This window comes from Psittacula echo (assembly GCF_963264785.1).
Source record: "Psittacula echo genome assembly, chromosome: Z".
Lineage (NCBI taxonomy): Eukaryota > Metazoa > Chordata > Aves > Psittaciformes > Psittacidae > Psittacula > Psittacula echo.
The window spans coordinates 47,431,386-47,445,525 of record NC_137742.1 but is presented as its reverse complement, the minus strand read 5'-3'; the positions used below and the strand labels follow the sequence as shown (position 1 = coordinate 47,445,525).

Below are 14,140 nucleotides of genomic sequence, written 5' to 3'. Positions count from 1 at the left end.
GATAAAAACACACAGAATTTCTCAATGACATCTGCCTGGGTACTAGTAACATGATTTTTGATTCTTAGACCAATCTAATAATACTGCTGTAACTGAGAAATCTGGCCAAGATGCAACTTACCCTCCACTGTTTTAACTACTAAAAGTTGAAAATAAAGGCTGAAGAGATGACCTTATCATTCCCAGGTGAGGACTCATATGAGTCTCCCTTTGAAATCTGATCTCTATAGTACTTGATGAAGTACATTCTCTCCTGTCTCTAAGTTTCACTGAAAGTGAATCAGCTTTGCTTCTTAACAGTCCGTTACCTTGTGCATTAGACTATGTTTAAATCCTTACTCAAAGTCATATTCTCAAACATTTCCAAACTGAAGAGCTCTCTTTTGCACATGCCTAAAATCTAGATCTTATTTATGTTCACTACTGTAATTTCCTCTATCAGACCTTGCAAAGTATCTTGTGGTTCTCTTTTTGATATTCCTGTTGCTATGTTCATTTTTGATGTCAATGGAAAAATTTACAGTTCTAAAGGACAAAAATAGACAATGTCTATGTTACAAAAATAATAAAACATATAGAATACGAAGTTGTGTAGATAAAATATTTAGTGTGTGGTCAGTAAGTAATTTGAGGAAGATTAGGTATTTTTCTGTATTTTACTCATTTGATACAAGAGCAATACTATAGATAGCTTATTGAAACAAATCAATGATAATTGTCTTCAGAGGTGAGGCTGAATTTAAAAAAGAATATTCATTCACTGCCCACCATAATGGAGTACATAAAGAACATGACTGTTAAATACATGGGAATCTTTTTAAGCTGGTAAAGATTTTCTCTGTACTAATGATGTCGTGAGTTCTTGAAATGCCTTTTTTTTATGTATAAATGCTTTTATTCCAAAAGAATTGCAAACTCTTTATCATATTTTTATTTTTAACATCTAGAATTGTCATGTGCTTTTAGTAGTTCCATTCAGTGGCTGCTGCTGAAGACAAACCAGATTATTACAGTCTTGGAGTTCTAACATATGTTTAATCATTTGAAAGATTAATTCTTTCTCTTCAGTCTTTTCCTCCATTTATCAGACACATGCAGGACATGTAGTTATTGTTACAGTAATTATGCCTTGCTCTTTCTAAATTATTATGAACTTTTCCAGGTGAGAAAAGGAAAGAACAAATGCCCGTCATGCCTACTTTAACTTTGATTTACACTTTCCAGATTTCCCATTTCTCATTCTTCCCTTCAGAGAGATAGATCTCACTTAGTCTCATAAAAGTAAGCAACTCTCCATTTACTACCAAGTATGTGGACTGTGTATCTGCTTGCAAATGCAGTAATTTCTTCCTTCAGTCCTATCTGTTACAAATTACATAACTAAAATTGCAAGAATATATAAAGTTGATCTCTCTGTTTCATAAAGTGATACTAGAAAATGCATGTCTGTTACATCCAAAAGTCACTACTATCTTAGTGAAGTAATACTTACAGGATAATTGTTCGCACTACTTTCAAGTTGCTGCTCTTTTGTCTTCCAGCCAAATATCTGCTGTGAATATATCCTCAGAACTAATGTTTCCCCTTTAATTAAAGTTTCAGTAAGGTTTGGTAAGGTCCATAGTAGATGTCCATAGGATAAACCAGGAGTTTTGTTTCCTATTTTCTTACAGAGAGCTCCTTTATTACTATAAACCTTTTTAGGCCAAGGGTTGTCATATTTTATATGTTTCTAAAGCTTGCATCTGGAACGAGTGCTTCCATTTTTGGCTTTTGCTACTTACGGAATAGAAAGTCTAAATAAAAGTAGTCAGTTATGGAGTGAAATGAAACATTAAAAAAGTTCCCCTGTATACTTTGTGTTTAGTTTTTCCATTTCCTCACTTTCCTACATCTACCATGTTCCTCACTTTTCTTGCACCTGTTCTGAAGTCTTTCTCTTGCAGGAAAGAAAGAAAAAAAGATATTTCCTCTTTCCAAGGGGTCTACCTGGCTTTATGTGGACTGAGGAAATCTGCTTGTGTCATGACTATGCAACAAACACTTTGTGCTGCCAAAAGAAACACCCCAAAATCTTTCTCAGCCTCTTCCTGATAGTTCCTACTGTTTGGTGTATGCAAAAGAGGCTGATGAACCTCTACAGATATATCCTGTGTCCTTTCCCTGTACTGTCAGACTGTAACAATAAAGCCATGTAAAACAGAGCTCTTGTTAAGCTATGTTTTGGCTCTAAAAAAGGGAAATCAGAATTTCTTTTGCCCTACTCTTTTCCTCCTTAGTTACAAAGCCCTTTCTCCAAAGCTTTCTTTTCTTTTCATCCTCTGAAAACCAGTAGGCTAAAAATAAGAAATAAAAAAAAAAAAAACCCAACAAAAACCCAAAGTCTTCATATGACAGACAGAAAGATGGATTTAAATGTGAAAATGACAATTGTAGAAAATTGTAGGACAAAGGTAACAGGGAGCTAAAAGCACACTGTACATAAAAAATTTTGTTAGACTCAGTGCCTAAAAAGAAGCACTGCAGATATTATGATATGCAAACCTTTTTCCAGAGTCCTCTAACAATTAAATATGTTGAGGCTGTTTGAGCATTCCTTTCCTGGGTTGAATGCATAAGATCAATGGCACAGTTACATCAGTCAAAAAGAGGACTTGTAAACCACTTCATAACTGGGATAATGCAGTTTCAAAGGCTTGATGTGAAAGTGATTGCAAATAAGTTAATTTTAAGTACAGCTAATTATGAACAATTTTAACTTTTTCTTTTTTTATTTTTCTTTTTTTTTTTTTTCCCCAAGGGTTTTTGTAAAGCAATACCCTAGTCCTGATTTTTCTGACTTTTCTGAACACTGTGAACCTTTTCAGGTCTGCCTTCCTCAAAACTGGAAAGCTACATAAAGCAGATTTCTCATTTTAATTCAATTTTTTTCAGGACTAAGGATATCTAAAACCAATAAAAGAAAAAAAAAAAGCCACAAAATAATGTGCATTATTTTTTGCTGTGGTTTTTTTTTTCTTACAGAACATTAACATTAATTTCAATTATTTTGAATATTAACAAAACCCAAATTGTTTTTCAAAGATACTGCAGATGAAACTTTTACTCAGGATAGGCAGAACTCTTGATCCTATGGTGTGTGAGGTGTCTAGAATTTCCAGGTTCTCAGAGGCATTTCATCACTTCCAAAGGTATTTTCACAATATAATAAGGATTTAGATTGCATTACTTTGAGAAAGACACATTGGAAATTGTGAAAACAAAAGATGAGTCTTCACAGAGCAAATTGAGAGTACTTGGTAAATACGAAAGAGGAAAATGTTATGGCCCTCTATCTATCTGGGCTTATTCTTTCTATCCTGATAAATCTGTAGGAGACCCAGCCTTTATCACTCACAACTCTTTCAATTTATTTTTAGTGGTAATGCATAGATCGTGAAAACAAAATATGTATGACAAAAGTTACAAGAATTTTTATTAACATCTGCAGCATTTTCACAATCTTCATTAATGCATGCTGGTGGGTGAAAGTTTTGATTATATTTATTTTCCAGATTTGGAAAGAGTAGGTTTTGCTCCTTAGGAGCTAGTGCTGCAGAATTGTGAAAGGGATTTTGGAGACCTGTGTTAAATGTTTATGCTCTTGTCTTTATAACTAATAACAAGAGTATTTTCACAAACAAAATCCTGTACTGCTATCAGTACCTATTAAGAATATAGCTAATTAGCTGGTTTGATATATACATAACAATGCACAAGTTCTGCTATTGAAGTTTTTCTGGAAGCTTTTAGACTTAGTAATTATTTAAATTTAACATTGATTAATGTTTTTACTGTCTGCATTCATTCAATGACATGATGAAATAAATAGTCAACCTAGGATTCATTTTTAGGTAGAATTTTTATTATATTCATTCATTGTCATATTTATTCAGTGTACCTTTAGTAAATGAGTTCTTCGTAAGTAAGAAGAACATCATCAAGATGTGAAGAAGATCAAGAAACCATACTTAAAAACATAGTTGCATTGATTTGGCAAGGGATTTTAAAAATGGAATATAAATGACTGACTTTAAGTACAATAGCTAATTTGAATTGAGTTCATTTCCATGCAGATAATGTGCAAAAATATTTTTAGTGAAATTAAAGTTAGTAAATAGATATTGGGTTTCCATTGACTTGAAAAACGTCAACCAGTCAACTGAAAAATAGCTTCATATTTTATTGAGTGTCCTTTACATCTTCATTTATTTCACAAATGTATCTTTCAAGGGTAATTACCTTTTTCTTCTTTACTTATGAACTGTAAATACTCTACAAGCTTCCCATAGAGTTATTAGTTCCTTTGTGTGTGTCTTATTCAATCTGTACTGATTTTGACAGATATTCCTATATATTACCAGGATAAAATCAGCAATCAGTTCGTTTTTGCTTTTTCCCTTCCCTTCCCTTCCCTTCCCTTCCCTTCCCTTCCCTTCCCTTCCCTTCCCTTCCCTTCCCTTCCCTTCCCTTCCCTTCCCTTCCCTTCCCTTCCCTTCCCTTCATGTTCCCTTCTCTTCTTTCCTTTCCTTGGCTTTCCCTTCCTTTGCCTTGCCTTGCTTTGCCTTTTGCCTTGCTTTGCCTTTTGCCTTGCTTTGTCCCTTGTTTTGACCCTTGCCTTTCCTTTTACTTTCCCCTTTTCTCACTCGTTTCCCCCAAACAAAGTGAAACTGTGTAATGGTGATCGAAATTAGTCATAAATAGAACTTAGATTTCACTGGAGTACTGTCATGGTGCTGTAACACTGAGTCTACCTTTAAGCATACTCATTAGGACTATGAATGTGGGTAAGTGAGAAAGCATACATTTATAATGGAACTAGATGATCTTTGAGAAGACCCTTCAACACAAACTGCTGTATGATTCTACGCTACAAAGATGTCCCTTTAGGTGTGTTCCCAACTCTCCTCATTGCAGGTGTTGACAGCACCTCTATCTGCCTGTCTGACTTGCGTTCTAGGGAGGTTGCTGCTTGCTAGGGATACGGATCCAGGACATTGTGGAGAAACTGTTAAGGTTTGTCTGTGCTTCAGATTATCTCCCTCTGTTGCATCAACCGTACAGCCAGGTGTGACCTGGTGGGTATCACTCATTTCTACATGACTCTAGGGGAAAGAGCATAGGGTCTTTGATGTCATTTTCCTTGTTCTTGCTCACAAGAATGAAGAGATCGAGGAGCACTGGATTGATCCTTTGGATCAACAGCTGGTTGCACTGCTTGTGTCAGCAACAGTTATCCAGATTTAATGACCTTAGGGCACCCTGAGGATCAGGAGTGCTAGAAAGAGAGAGAATCCATTTGACCATGCAAAAGCACCTGTTCTAACACACTGGCTAACCTGGAGAGGAGAGCTCGAAACTATGAATGACAGGGGAGGGAAATGATGGATAAAATCAAGTGAGGAAGTGATGGACTGGACTGAGAACAAAAGGTTTCAGAGCAGTGTGAAAAAGTGAGACAATGAAAACAACAAACTAGGGCTCAACGGAAAGCACTTGAGCATCTGAAGTGCAAACACAAAAATAGAGAAGTGCCTGCATATTAATGCACACAACATGGAAAACACACAAAATAAATTAAGTTCTTTGCATATTTGAAAGACTACAAATTCATCATGACTATAAAAACATGGTGGGATAGTTCACAGGGCTGGTACAGTGCCATACATACAGGTCCTTTAGAAGAGAATAATCAGGTCAATGAGGAAAGGCAGTTAACATTTATGTGAGCAAGCTGCAGGGGTGGATGAAACTCTGCCTGGGGACAGATGAAGAGATAGGTCAGAAAAAATTTATAGATTAGAATTAGATGACAGACTGTAGGTGCTGCCATTGTGGCAGATACCTGTTACTTACTGCCTAATATGAGGAAGTGGGTGAAGCTTTCTTCAGACAACTGGAAGAAGCCTAAGGTTCACAGGCTTTGGTAGTTACTGCTGACTTTAATCACCCTGGTATCTGCTGGTGGGACAACATAGCTGGGCATAATCAATCCAGGAGTTTTCTGGAATTTTATAATGATAACTTGCCAACACAGGTGATCAAGGAGCTGACAAGATCTCTACTCTGTAAACATGAGGGCTCTACTGGCCCTCATGCTTACAAAAAAGGAAGAACTGATGAAGGAAGTTAAAGATGCAGTAGCCTTGGTCGCAACAACCATGAGACTGTGATGTTCAGGATCCTCAGAGAAGGCAACAAGTCAAATGGGATCACAGCCCTGGCCTTCAGGAAAGCAGACTCTTTCATGCACAGGGACCTGACTGGAAAAGTGACATGGGAGATGGTCCTGAAGATAAGAGGGATCCAGGTGGGCAGATTGATTTTCCAGGATCATCTCCTCCAAGCTCAAGAAAGGTCTACTCCAAAAAGCAGGAAATCAAGCTAAAGTAGCAGAGGGTCTGCACGGATAAGCAAGAAGCTCCTAATTGAGTTCAGGAATAAAAAGGAAGTGTATAAGAGGTAGAAGTAAGGTTAGATGACTCAGGAGGAATATAAAAACTGTCTAAGCATGCAAAGATGTGGTTAGGAAAACTAAACCACCTGGATTTGAAACCGATAAAGGTTATGGAAGACAAAAATGAAGGGTTTCCACAGGTATATAATCCCTATTGGGATGCACCTGAGAGAGCTAAGGGAACTGACATTAGTCATTATGAGGCCACATTAATTTATGTTTGAAAGGTAGTGGCGACTGGGAGAAGTTCCTAAAGACTGGAAGGGAACAAATGTCACTCCTATTGTCAATAAATGCAAGAAGGAATACCTGGGGAACTACAAACTGATCAGCCTCATTTAAATCCCTGGGAAGGTAAAGGAGGAAATAATACTAGAACCATTTCCAAACACAGAAAAAATTAGGAGACTGTTGGAAATAGGATGGATTTATGAAGAGAAAATAACTGATCAAACTAATAGCCTTCTACAGAGATATAACTGATTTGGTGAGTGAAAGGGAGTGTTTGGTGTTGGTTATCTTGAATTTAGCGAGAATTTTGATGTTATATTTATAATGTCCTCACAGACAACTGATGAGTACAGGCTGTTCAGGTCAAAGAATTGAACTGAAAACAGACTGAACTGCCTGCCGGAAGGAGTTTTGGTCAGTGGCACAAAGTCAAGCTGCGTCTATTCACTTGTGGTATAGCCCATGGGTTGATACCGGTTTCAATGATGTCCAACACTTTCATTAATGACCTGGATGATGAAACAGAGTGTACTTTCAGCAAGTTTGCAGCCAAAAAAATTTGGAGCACTGATCCAACACGTTAGAGGTTTTTGTTGCAATTTAGAGGAACCCAGACAGGCTGGTGAAATGGGCTGACAGGAATGTCATGCCATTTAACAAAGGAAAGTGGATCTAGGGATGTTAGTGGAGAACTTCATATCACATTGAAGTAACATACAACTGTTTCTTTTAGACATAGCATTATACATTATCTTTCATTTCTTTACTTCTAGGGTCCGAGGTGGTTGGCTTTGATGGGAAAAGTTCTCTAATTTACACATTTAATCAAAAACTCATGAGTGAACAAGTGATTTCTCTGAAGTTTAAGACAATGCAAAGTGATGGAATTCTCCTCCACAGAGAAGGACAAAATGGAGACCACATTACCCTGGAATTAATTAAAGGGAAGCTGTCCCTACTCATTAATTTAGGTAACAGCTACAGCCTCATAAAATCAAATATAGTTGTTAGGTATAATTTGACTAAAACTTCTTTAATTTATTAAGTGGATTTTAATGTATAGAGTATGATAAACTAGCAATATCTATTAGAATAATTATTTTTATATGGAATTAATAGTTTGTGTTGTTTTTTTTTTCCTTTCAAGGTGATACTAAAACTCATCTTTCTAATGCCCAAATTAATATTAAGCTGGGCAGCCTTTTGGATGATCAGCAGTGGCATTCTGTTCTCATTGAACAATTTAACAATCAAGTAAACTTTACAGTGGATAAACACACTCATCATTTTCATACAAAAGGAGAATTCAATTATTTGGACCTTGATTATGAGGTGTGAAAATTACTTTTCCTTTATTATCGTTATTAACTTTGATATGTAAATGCAGTGAAAAGAGCAAAGGGTATAGAATGTAACTAAGTTTGTAGTGCTTACGACTTTAGGGATTTTCTGTCTCATAAAGGACTGAATCAAAGGAAATGAGATGTTCTTAAATTACTAATGCTCCACTAGACTTGCAACTGAAAATTTTCAGAAGACCATCTTTTTCATCTCAGAATTCATTTTTATACCTTTGTTTCAGTAATGCTGCAAATGTAGGAAATGTATACAGAAAAATATATAGAAATTATATTCTATATATATTTTATAGAAACGTATACAGAAAAATATAGAAAATGTAAGGAATGAACCCCAAGTAATCAACCTATGGCTTGATGGAAATTCCAATAAATTAACATAAAACCATTTTAAAAATGTTCATATTGAAACTTCAGTTCCTGTTAAATCTGTCTCATGTACTGTGAAAAAATCTTGTTTACATGAATGGTCGATTCATAAAAAGGAGTAGATGTAATTTGCTGTGAGAGTTTCCCACCGATGGTTGAAAATACCACTATTTCACAGTTGTAATGTGATGACTAGCTGCTTTATGTTTGCCCCTGTCCTGTTTGTTGGATGAGAAAATGAGTGATAGTGCAGAATATCTGGAGCCTGCGGATCTAAATTACTTTATTCTACTCATTTGAGCTTTTAAGCAGTTTAGAGTAAGATTGCATGCTGTTCTGTGTCTGCATTATCCCATTTCAAAAATATCATTCACAAGATTAAAGTCATGATTCTGCTTAAAATTTCTGAATCCAAACCACAATGCCAAGGCTTGGAGGATCATTTGAATTAAAAAAAAAAAAAAAAATGGGGGGGGGGGAATGAATGCTAGTTTTAACTGATTAGCAAATAAATATATTTTTACTAACACCCCCCCAATATTGCAAATTAATTTTTCCTCTCTTCCACATGCTGTAGTTTCATGTATGTGTTACAAATACAGGGTAGAAGGGAAAGCAGAAGCTGGAAAAAAGCCTAAAAATATCCAATAAAGTACGAACCAATGTTATTAGAATTGCATTTTTTACTATAAAAAAATCTTAATAAGTGAATTAAATATGGTATTTTTTAATAACATTATTTTAAATATTGAATGAAATTTCAAAATTAAAAGAGAAATAATTTAAAATTACCTTTTCTACAATGTCAACCAGAATAACTTTGAAATGAATGAGTTCAAAAGTTCACTGCAATTGGGATCCTGTATCTGATAGTGTCCGAGAGTAGAAACATAGACCAGAGCATCGCTCAGGTCACCCCTGTGTCAATGCTTTTCTAAAATAATCTACTGTTTTCTAACAGTTTCTGCCTCAGGAACTTATTAAGACAGAGCAATATTTTTTAATTTAATAGCTCTCAATGGATTTTTATTTTTATTAAATCTTCCAATTTCTTTCTGAACCGAAGGAAACATACGTCATAACATCAAGCAACCACATAGCCTAAGCATTTTGAAAGGGAAAATGTTCTTTCCTTTCATTTGTTTTCAGTCTGCCCTAGAATAACTTAATTGGATGCATTCTTATTCTCCACTATTGTAGTTATAATATGCACACAGTGGAGAAGTCAGGATCAAATTTCCTAAAGAAGTTGTTAATGAATTCTCTTCTCCCTCTTCGCACTGTCCAGCATGGTCTGTACACACTGGGCTTTGTTTTTTGTTCCCCTTGGTTTTGCAGCTATAACGGACCCTGAGAACTAATAAGACTGTATAGTAAGACTGTTTAAAGTAAGCAACTGTTAAAAGGTATCGTCAGACCAAAAACAACAACAAACAAAAAACCACTACAAAAAAAAAAGAAAAAAAAAAAAAAAAAACAAACCCCGACATTTCAGAATATTTTACTGCATACATATGACTCAATATAACCTAATTTTTGTTAGCCAGTTCTTTTAATACATAGATGTGATACAAGGAAAGAGCCAAGAAAAAGCAGATTTCTGGCCAATCTTTGACTTCTAATCTTATGTTATTGGCAACTTCACTCTTAGAAAATTACTCAATAGTATCATTGATTTCTCTTCTCTTTCTAAGCTCAGCTTTGGAGGGATGCCAGTGCCTGGAAAATCAGGGACATTTTCACACAGGAACTTTCATGGGTGTTTTGAAAATATTTATTATAATGGAGTGAACATTATTGACCTGGCCAGGAGGCATAAGTCTCAGATCTACTTTGTGGTAAGAGATTCATAATTAAGAAAGAGCAAATAAGTAAAATAAGAAGAAAAAAATAACAGCCACTTTTATATGCAGTATGACAGTGCAGGATGTATTTTATTCTTCAGTTCTGCATCAGATATTTAGATGTGTGTGTTATCTCGCTGTTTTGTGGTACCTCACTGTTGTGCATGTACAAAAGCCAGTCAGTAAAATAAGATGTATTTGAAGTCATCGAAGGTCTCGCTTTGAGTCCTGTACCTGACTAGTAAGTACACCAGCAGTATATTTTAAAAGCCTTCTGTTGCTGAGGACTCTGAACCAATTTGTTTTCTCCAGAGCATTATAATTTTGATAGATAAGTTCTGCTTGTCAATTCATATTGCCCTTTGTCTGAAGAGCTATACTTTAGGGTTTAATGTGTTTATTGTGACATGGCCAACAGCTGTATTAGCCAAATTGCCACCTTTTAGAGGACTAGTTCTAGTCAATAGACTTTCTTCTGTGTTACAGAAAGTTATCTATATATTTTACTAAGACTTTTGTTGTTTGCTTTTATTTCGTTGATTTTTTTTCAAGTAGTACCAGAGCCATCTCTATTTGCAATGTTTATTTATTTAATAGCAGGATATACAAACTTATAATGGAAACAATCAGTTCAAAATAATTAACCAAATATGAAATGCTTTCAAGCTCCAAATCTTTTGATTTGGATTTCAGTTCTGAATATGAATGACCAAAGCTGGTTCTCTGTTCCAGAAAAAATGGATGACAGGCATCTTTTCTTACATGAAGCTCGTCTGAAATATTCCAAAATTAATTAAACTGATACCTGCATATAGTATCCCGTTCATGATGCTGATGGATGTTGGGGAACGGGTAGTTACAGGAGGTTCTGTGGGAACTAATGAAAGGGGAACTATGAAATTATTGTCATAATATCATCATCTTCATTTCAAATAATTTAAACTGCTGTGGTACTTTCAGAACCCTTTAGGAAATGTTTTATAACGTACCTACGTTACCATAGAATCCTTGTTAAGTAGCTGCTTTACTGGTCTGATACAGTATCAAGCAGCTGTCCAGATAACACGGAAGGGGAATCTGCGGATGGTAAGCTTTTAGCATTTAACAAAGTTTATTAATCTGATGACTGCGTTTTCACTGGGTCATTTCAGTTGATGATTCATTTCTCTACAACTGAGTTCGTAGCACAGAGTTTTTATCTATTTATATTTTTTCTTTGAAGAAAAGTAAGTCCAGATAAAATTTAATGTCTTGCCATGCCAGGGGCTAGAAAGTATTTTTTTTTTTTTACTATAAAGTAAAAATTTTATGTATGTTCAAAAGTTTAAAAGTTCTCTGTGTTGAACAGAAGTTAAATGTACTTTGAATTCTAAAGACATTAAGCTTTTAGTTATCTTCTTTACAGAAAAAATTAGTTAGGGTTCAAAGGGTGCCAACAAGTCATATTGTGCACTATCAAGAGTCAGAATGTATTGACGAACTCTTACACCAGATGCAAAAAATGCATTATTCCCTTTCCAGTCTTACCTATGTCACTCAGTACAACCGCAAATGCAAGTTAAGCTCAGAGTTTGTCAATGAACTCATCCACGAGCTTATTTAGGTATCCAAGAACCAGTGATTTCAGAAGCAGTCAAGCACAAAATAAAGACTAGGCACCTAAATATGACTCATGATCTGGTCCGTATGTCTGCTCTTGAAAACGTGTTTCATTTTGATTTATGAAGTGTGTGGTTTACATTTGTAAGTAGCAAGAGTTTTATATGGAATTTCTTTCCATTTGTGGAAACAAATACTGGGGACAGTGTACATCTCCGGTTGCATTGATTTAGAGAAACTGCTTCTTGGTTTGGTAAAATGATTTTTTTTTTTTCCATCAAATTTAACACTCCCTTAAACAATCAGTAGCCAAGTTCAACATTTTTCTTTTCATACTAGCATTTAGACCCATACAAATATTTGTACCAAACTTTACATTCAGTGGCATTTTATGTGATGTTCAGAAATTTGTCAAGTCCCTAAAGCCTCCAGAGGCTGAACCAAAATACAAAGAAAGCAGGTCTAACTCCTGAAGTACCATTAAATCACCCATATAAATTAGGATTTTTACGTCATTCTCTTGGTAATTGCCACTCTGTGTTCAGGCAGATATGTCTGTTCTGGTCAAAGAGCTAGGTACGCATTTCTCAAACTAATGATGTTCTTGCATACTCATACATGATTTTTAGGCTAATACATTCAGGTGTTACAAATATTAGGTTCTATGCACAATGTTTTGAAATTCCAAAATACCAAAGTTCTCATGACTTTTCTTCCCTCAATGTTCCTAATGACATATATCTTGTTTATTTCTAGGGCAACATATCCTTCTCATGTTCAGAGCCACAGGTGGTTCCTGTCACTTTTCTGAGCCCCAGTAGTTATCTCGCACTGCCAGGCACATCAGGGCAAGATGAAGCATTCGTCAGTTTCCAGTTTCGCACCTGGAACAAGGAGGGACTTCTATTATCTAGTAAAGTACACCAGGCTTCAAGTGGTTTCCTTTTATATCTGAGTGATGGGAAAGTTAAAATCAGTCTTCATAAACCAGGAAAAGCACTAAGTGACATCACTGCAGGTAACAGAAATTAAGTAAAAAAAAATAAATTAAATCCAAGATTCCTATACATAAAAAGGTTATTATAGTTATTATAAAGTCATTCAAATTAGTACCTACATTATTGACAAGTTTTATGACTAGCATGTGTGTAAGTTTGCTTTATGTGTGTGAATTTTAATACCAAATGTTTATAAATACTTTCTTTTCTCATAAACCTGTATCTATGTTTGGGGTTTTTTTTTTCCATGACTGAGTAGAAGTTGCTTGCAATAATATAGACTGCAGAGGAGAGTCCTTTGTATGTGTTTACATACATATTTATGCACTAGATGTGAGAACAACAAGACTGCTGACTCCTTCTTTCATGAAATGTAAGACCAGGACAGAGCTGGCATCATCTCTGTATTTCACAACTTTTTAAATAATGGTAAAAAGCAGTAATATCAGCATGTGAAAATATCAATACCTTCACCTAGCAGCACTTCATCAGTAGTATACTGTGCTCTGACATTCCATGCACCACAGCCTCCACAGAGTTTCTCATCCTTTATGTAAACAATTGAATTTTGCCCCTTTCCTGTAGAGGATAAAATTATCATTACAAAAAATATATGAAGATGAGGAAATTGGGCTGGGATTGGTGTGATTTGTGTATGGAACCATGTAACAGAGACCTAATAGCTGGAGGAATATGTCCTAGAAGCAATGGATAATTTGGCTGCAAAAACCATAGTGATGATACCAAAAGCATCAGTTGATCATAGGTTTATTTTGAATGGTACACAATCATATACTTCATAATCATAAAGCAGGATCATCAGTGAAAATGAAGCCAAGTTAGTTCCAGTAATATAATGCATAAACTGAATCAAAAGATGAATAACAACTGCATTTTCCATTGGTAATTAGAAGGCAAGTTAAGGACTTGAATGTGTGAAGAACTCAACCTTGTATAAGATATATTCATTAGAGTGATAGGAACCAAACAAAAGGCATATTTCAGGGGAGTTCTCAAGCCAGAATATAAAGTTTTTAATGAGGTCATTTATTGCTAATTTGCCTGGGCAGGAACACACACAATAAGTAAGCTAAGAAGTTACTGGCATAAATATAAATTATAAATAGTAACATAATTCATAAAATAAAAAAAATAAAATAAAACATCATAGCAATTAAAGCTTCCAAATCTATTTCAGACCTCACAGAATTAAAAAAGTTATGTAAAAGAGGCAGAAATTTCCTA

General features: G+C 35.2%; 1 protein-coding gene across 1 annotated transcript in view; it reads left to right on the top strand.

Annotated features, from left to right (window-relative positions):
• CNTNAP4 (contactin associated protein family member 4) overlaps window positions 1-14,140 on the top strand; it is a gene marked incomplete at both ends in the record, with an annotated part of 227,851 nt that overhangs the window by 140,055 nt on the left and 73,656 nt on the right. The window contains 4 exons of the mRNA XM_080637446.1: window positions 7,501-7,698; window positions 7,875-8,059; window positions 10,149-10,292; window positions 12,654-12,915. Coding sequence (XP_080493572.1) covers window positions 7,501-7,698; window positions 7,875-8,059; window positions 10,149-10,292; window positions 12,654-12,915 — 789 coding nt within the window. The remainder of the gene's footprint in view (window positions 1-7,500; window positions 7,699-7,874; window positions 8,060-10,148; window positions 10,293-12,653; window positions 12,916-14,140) is intronic.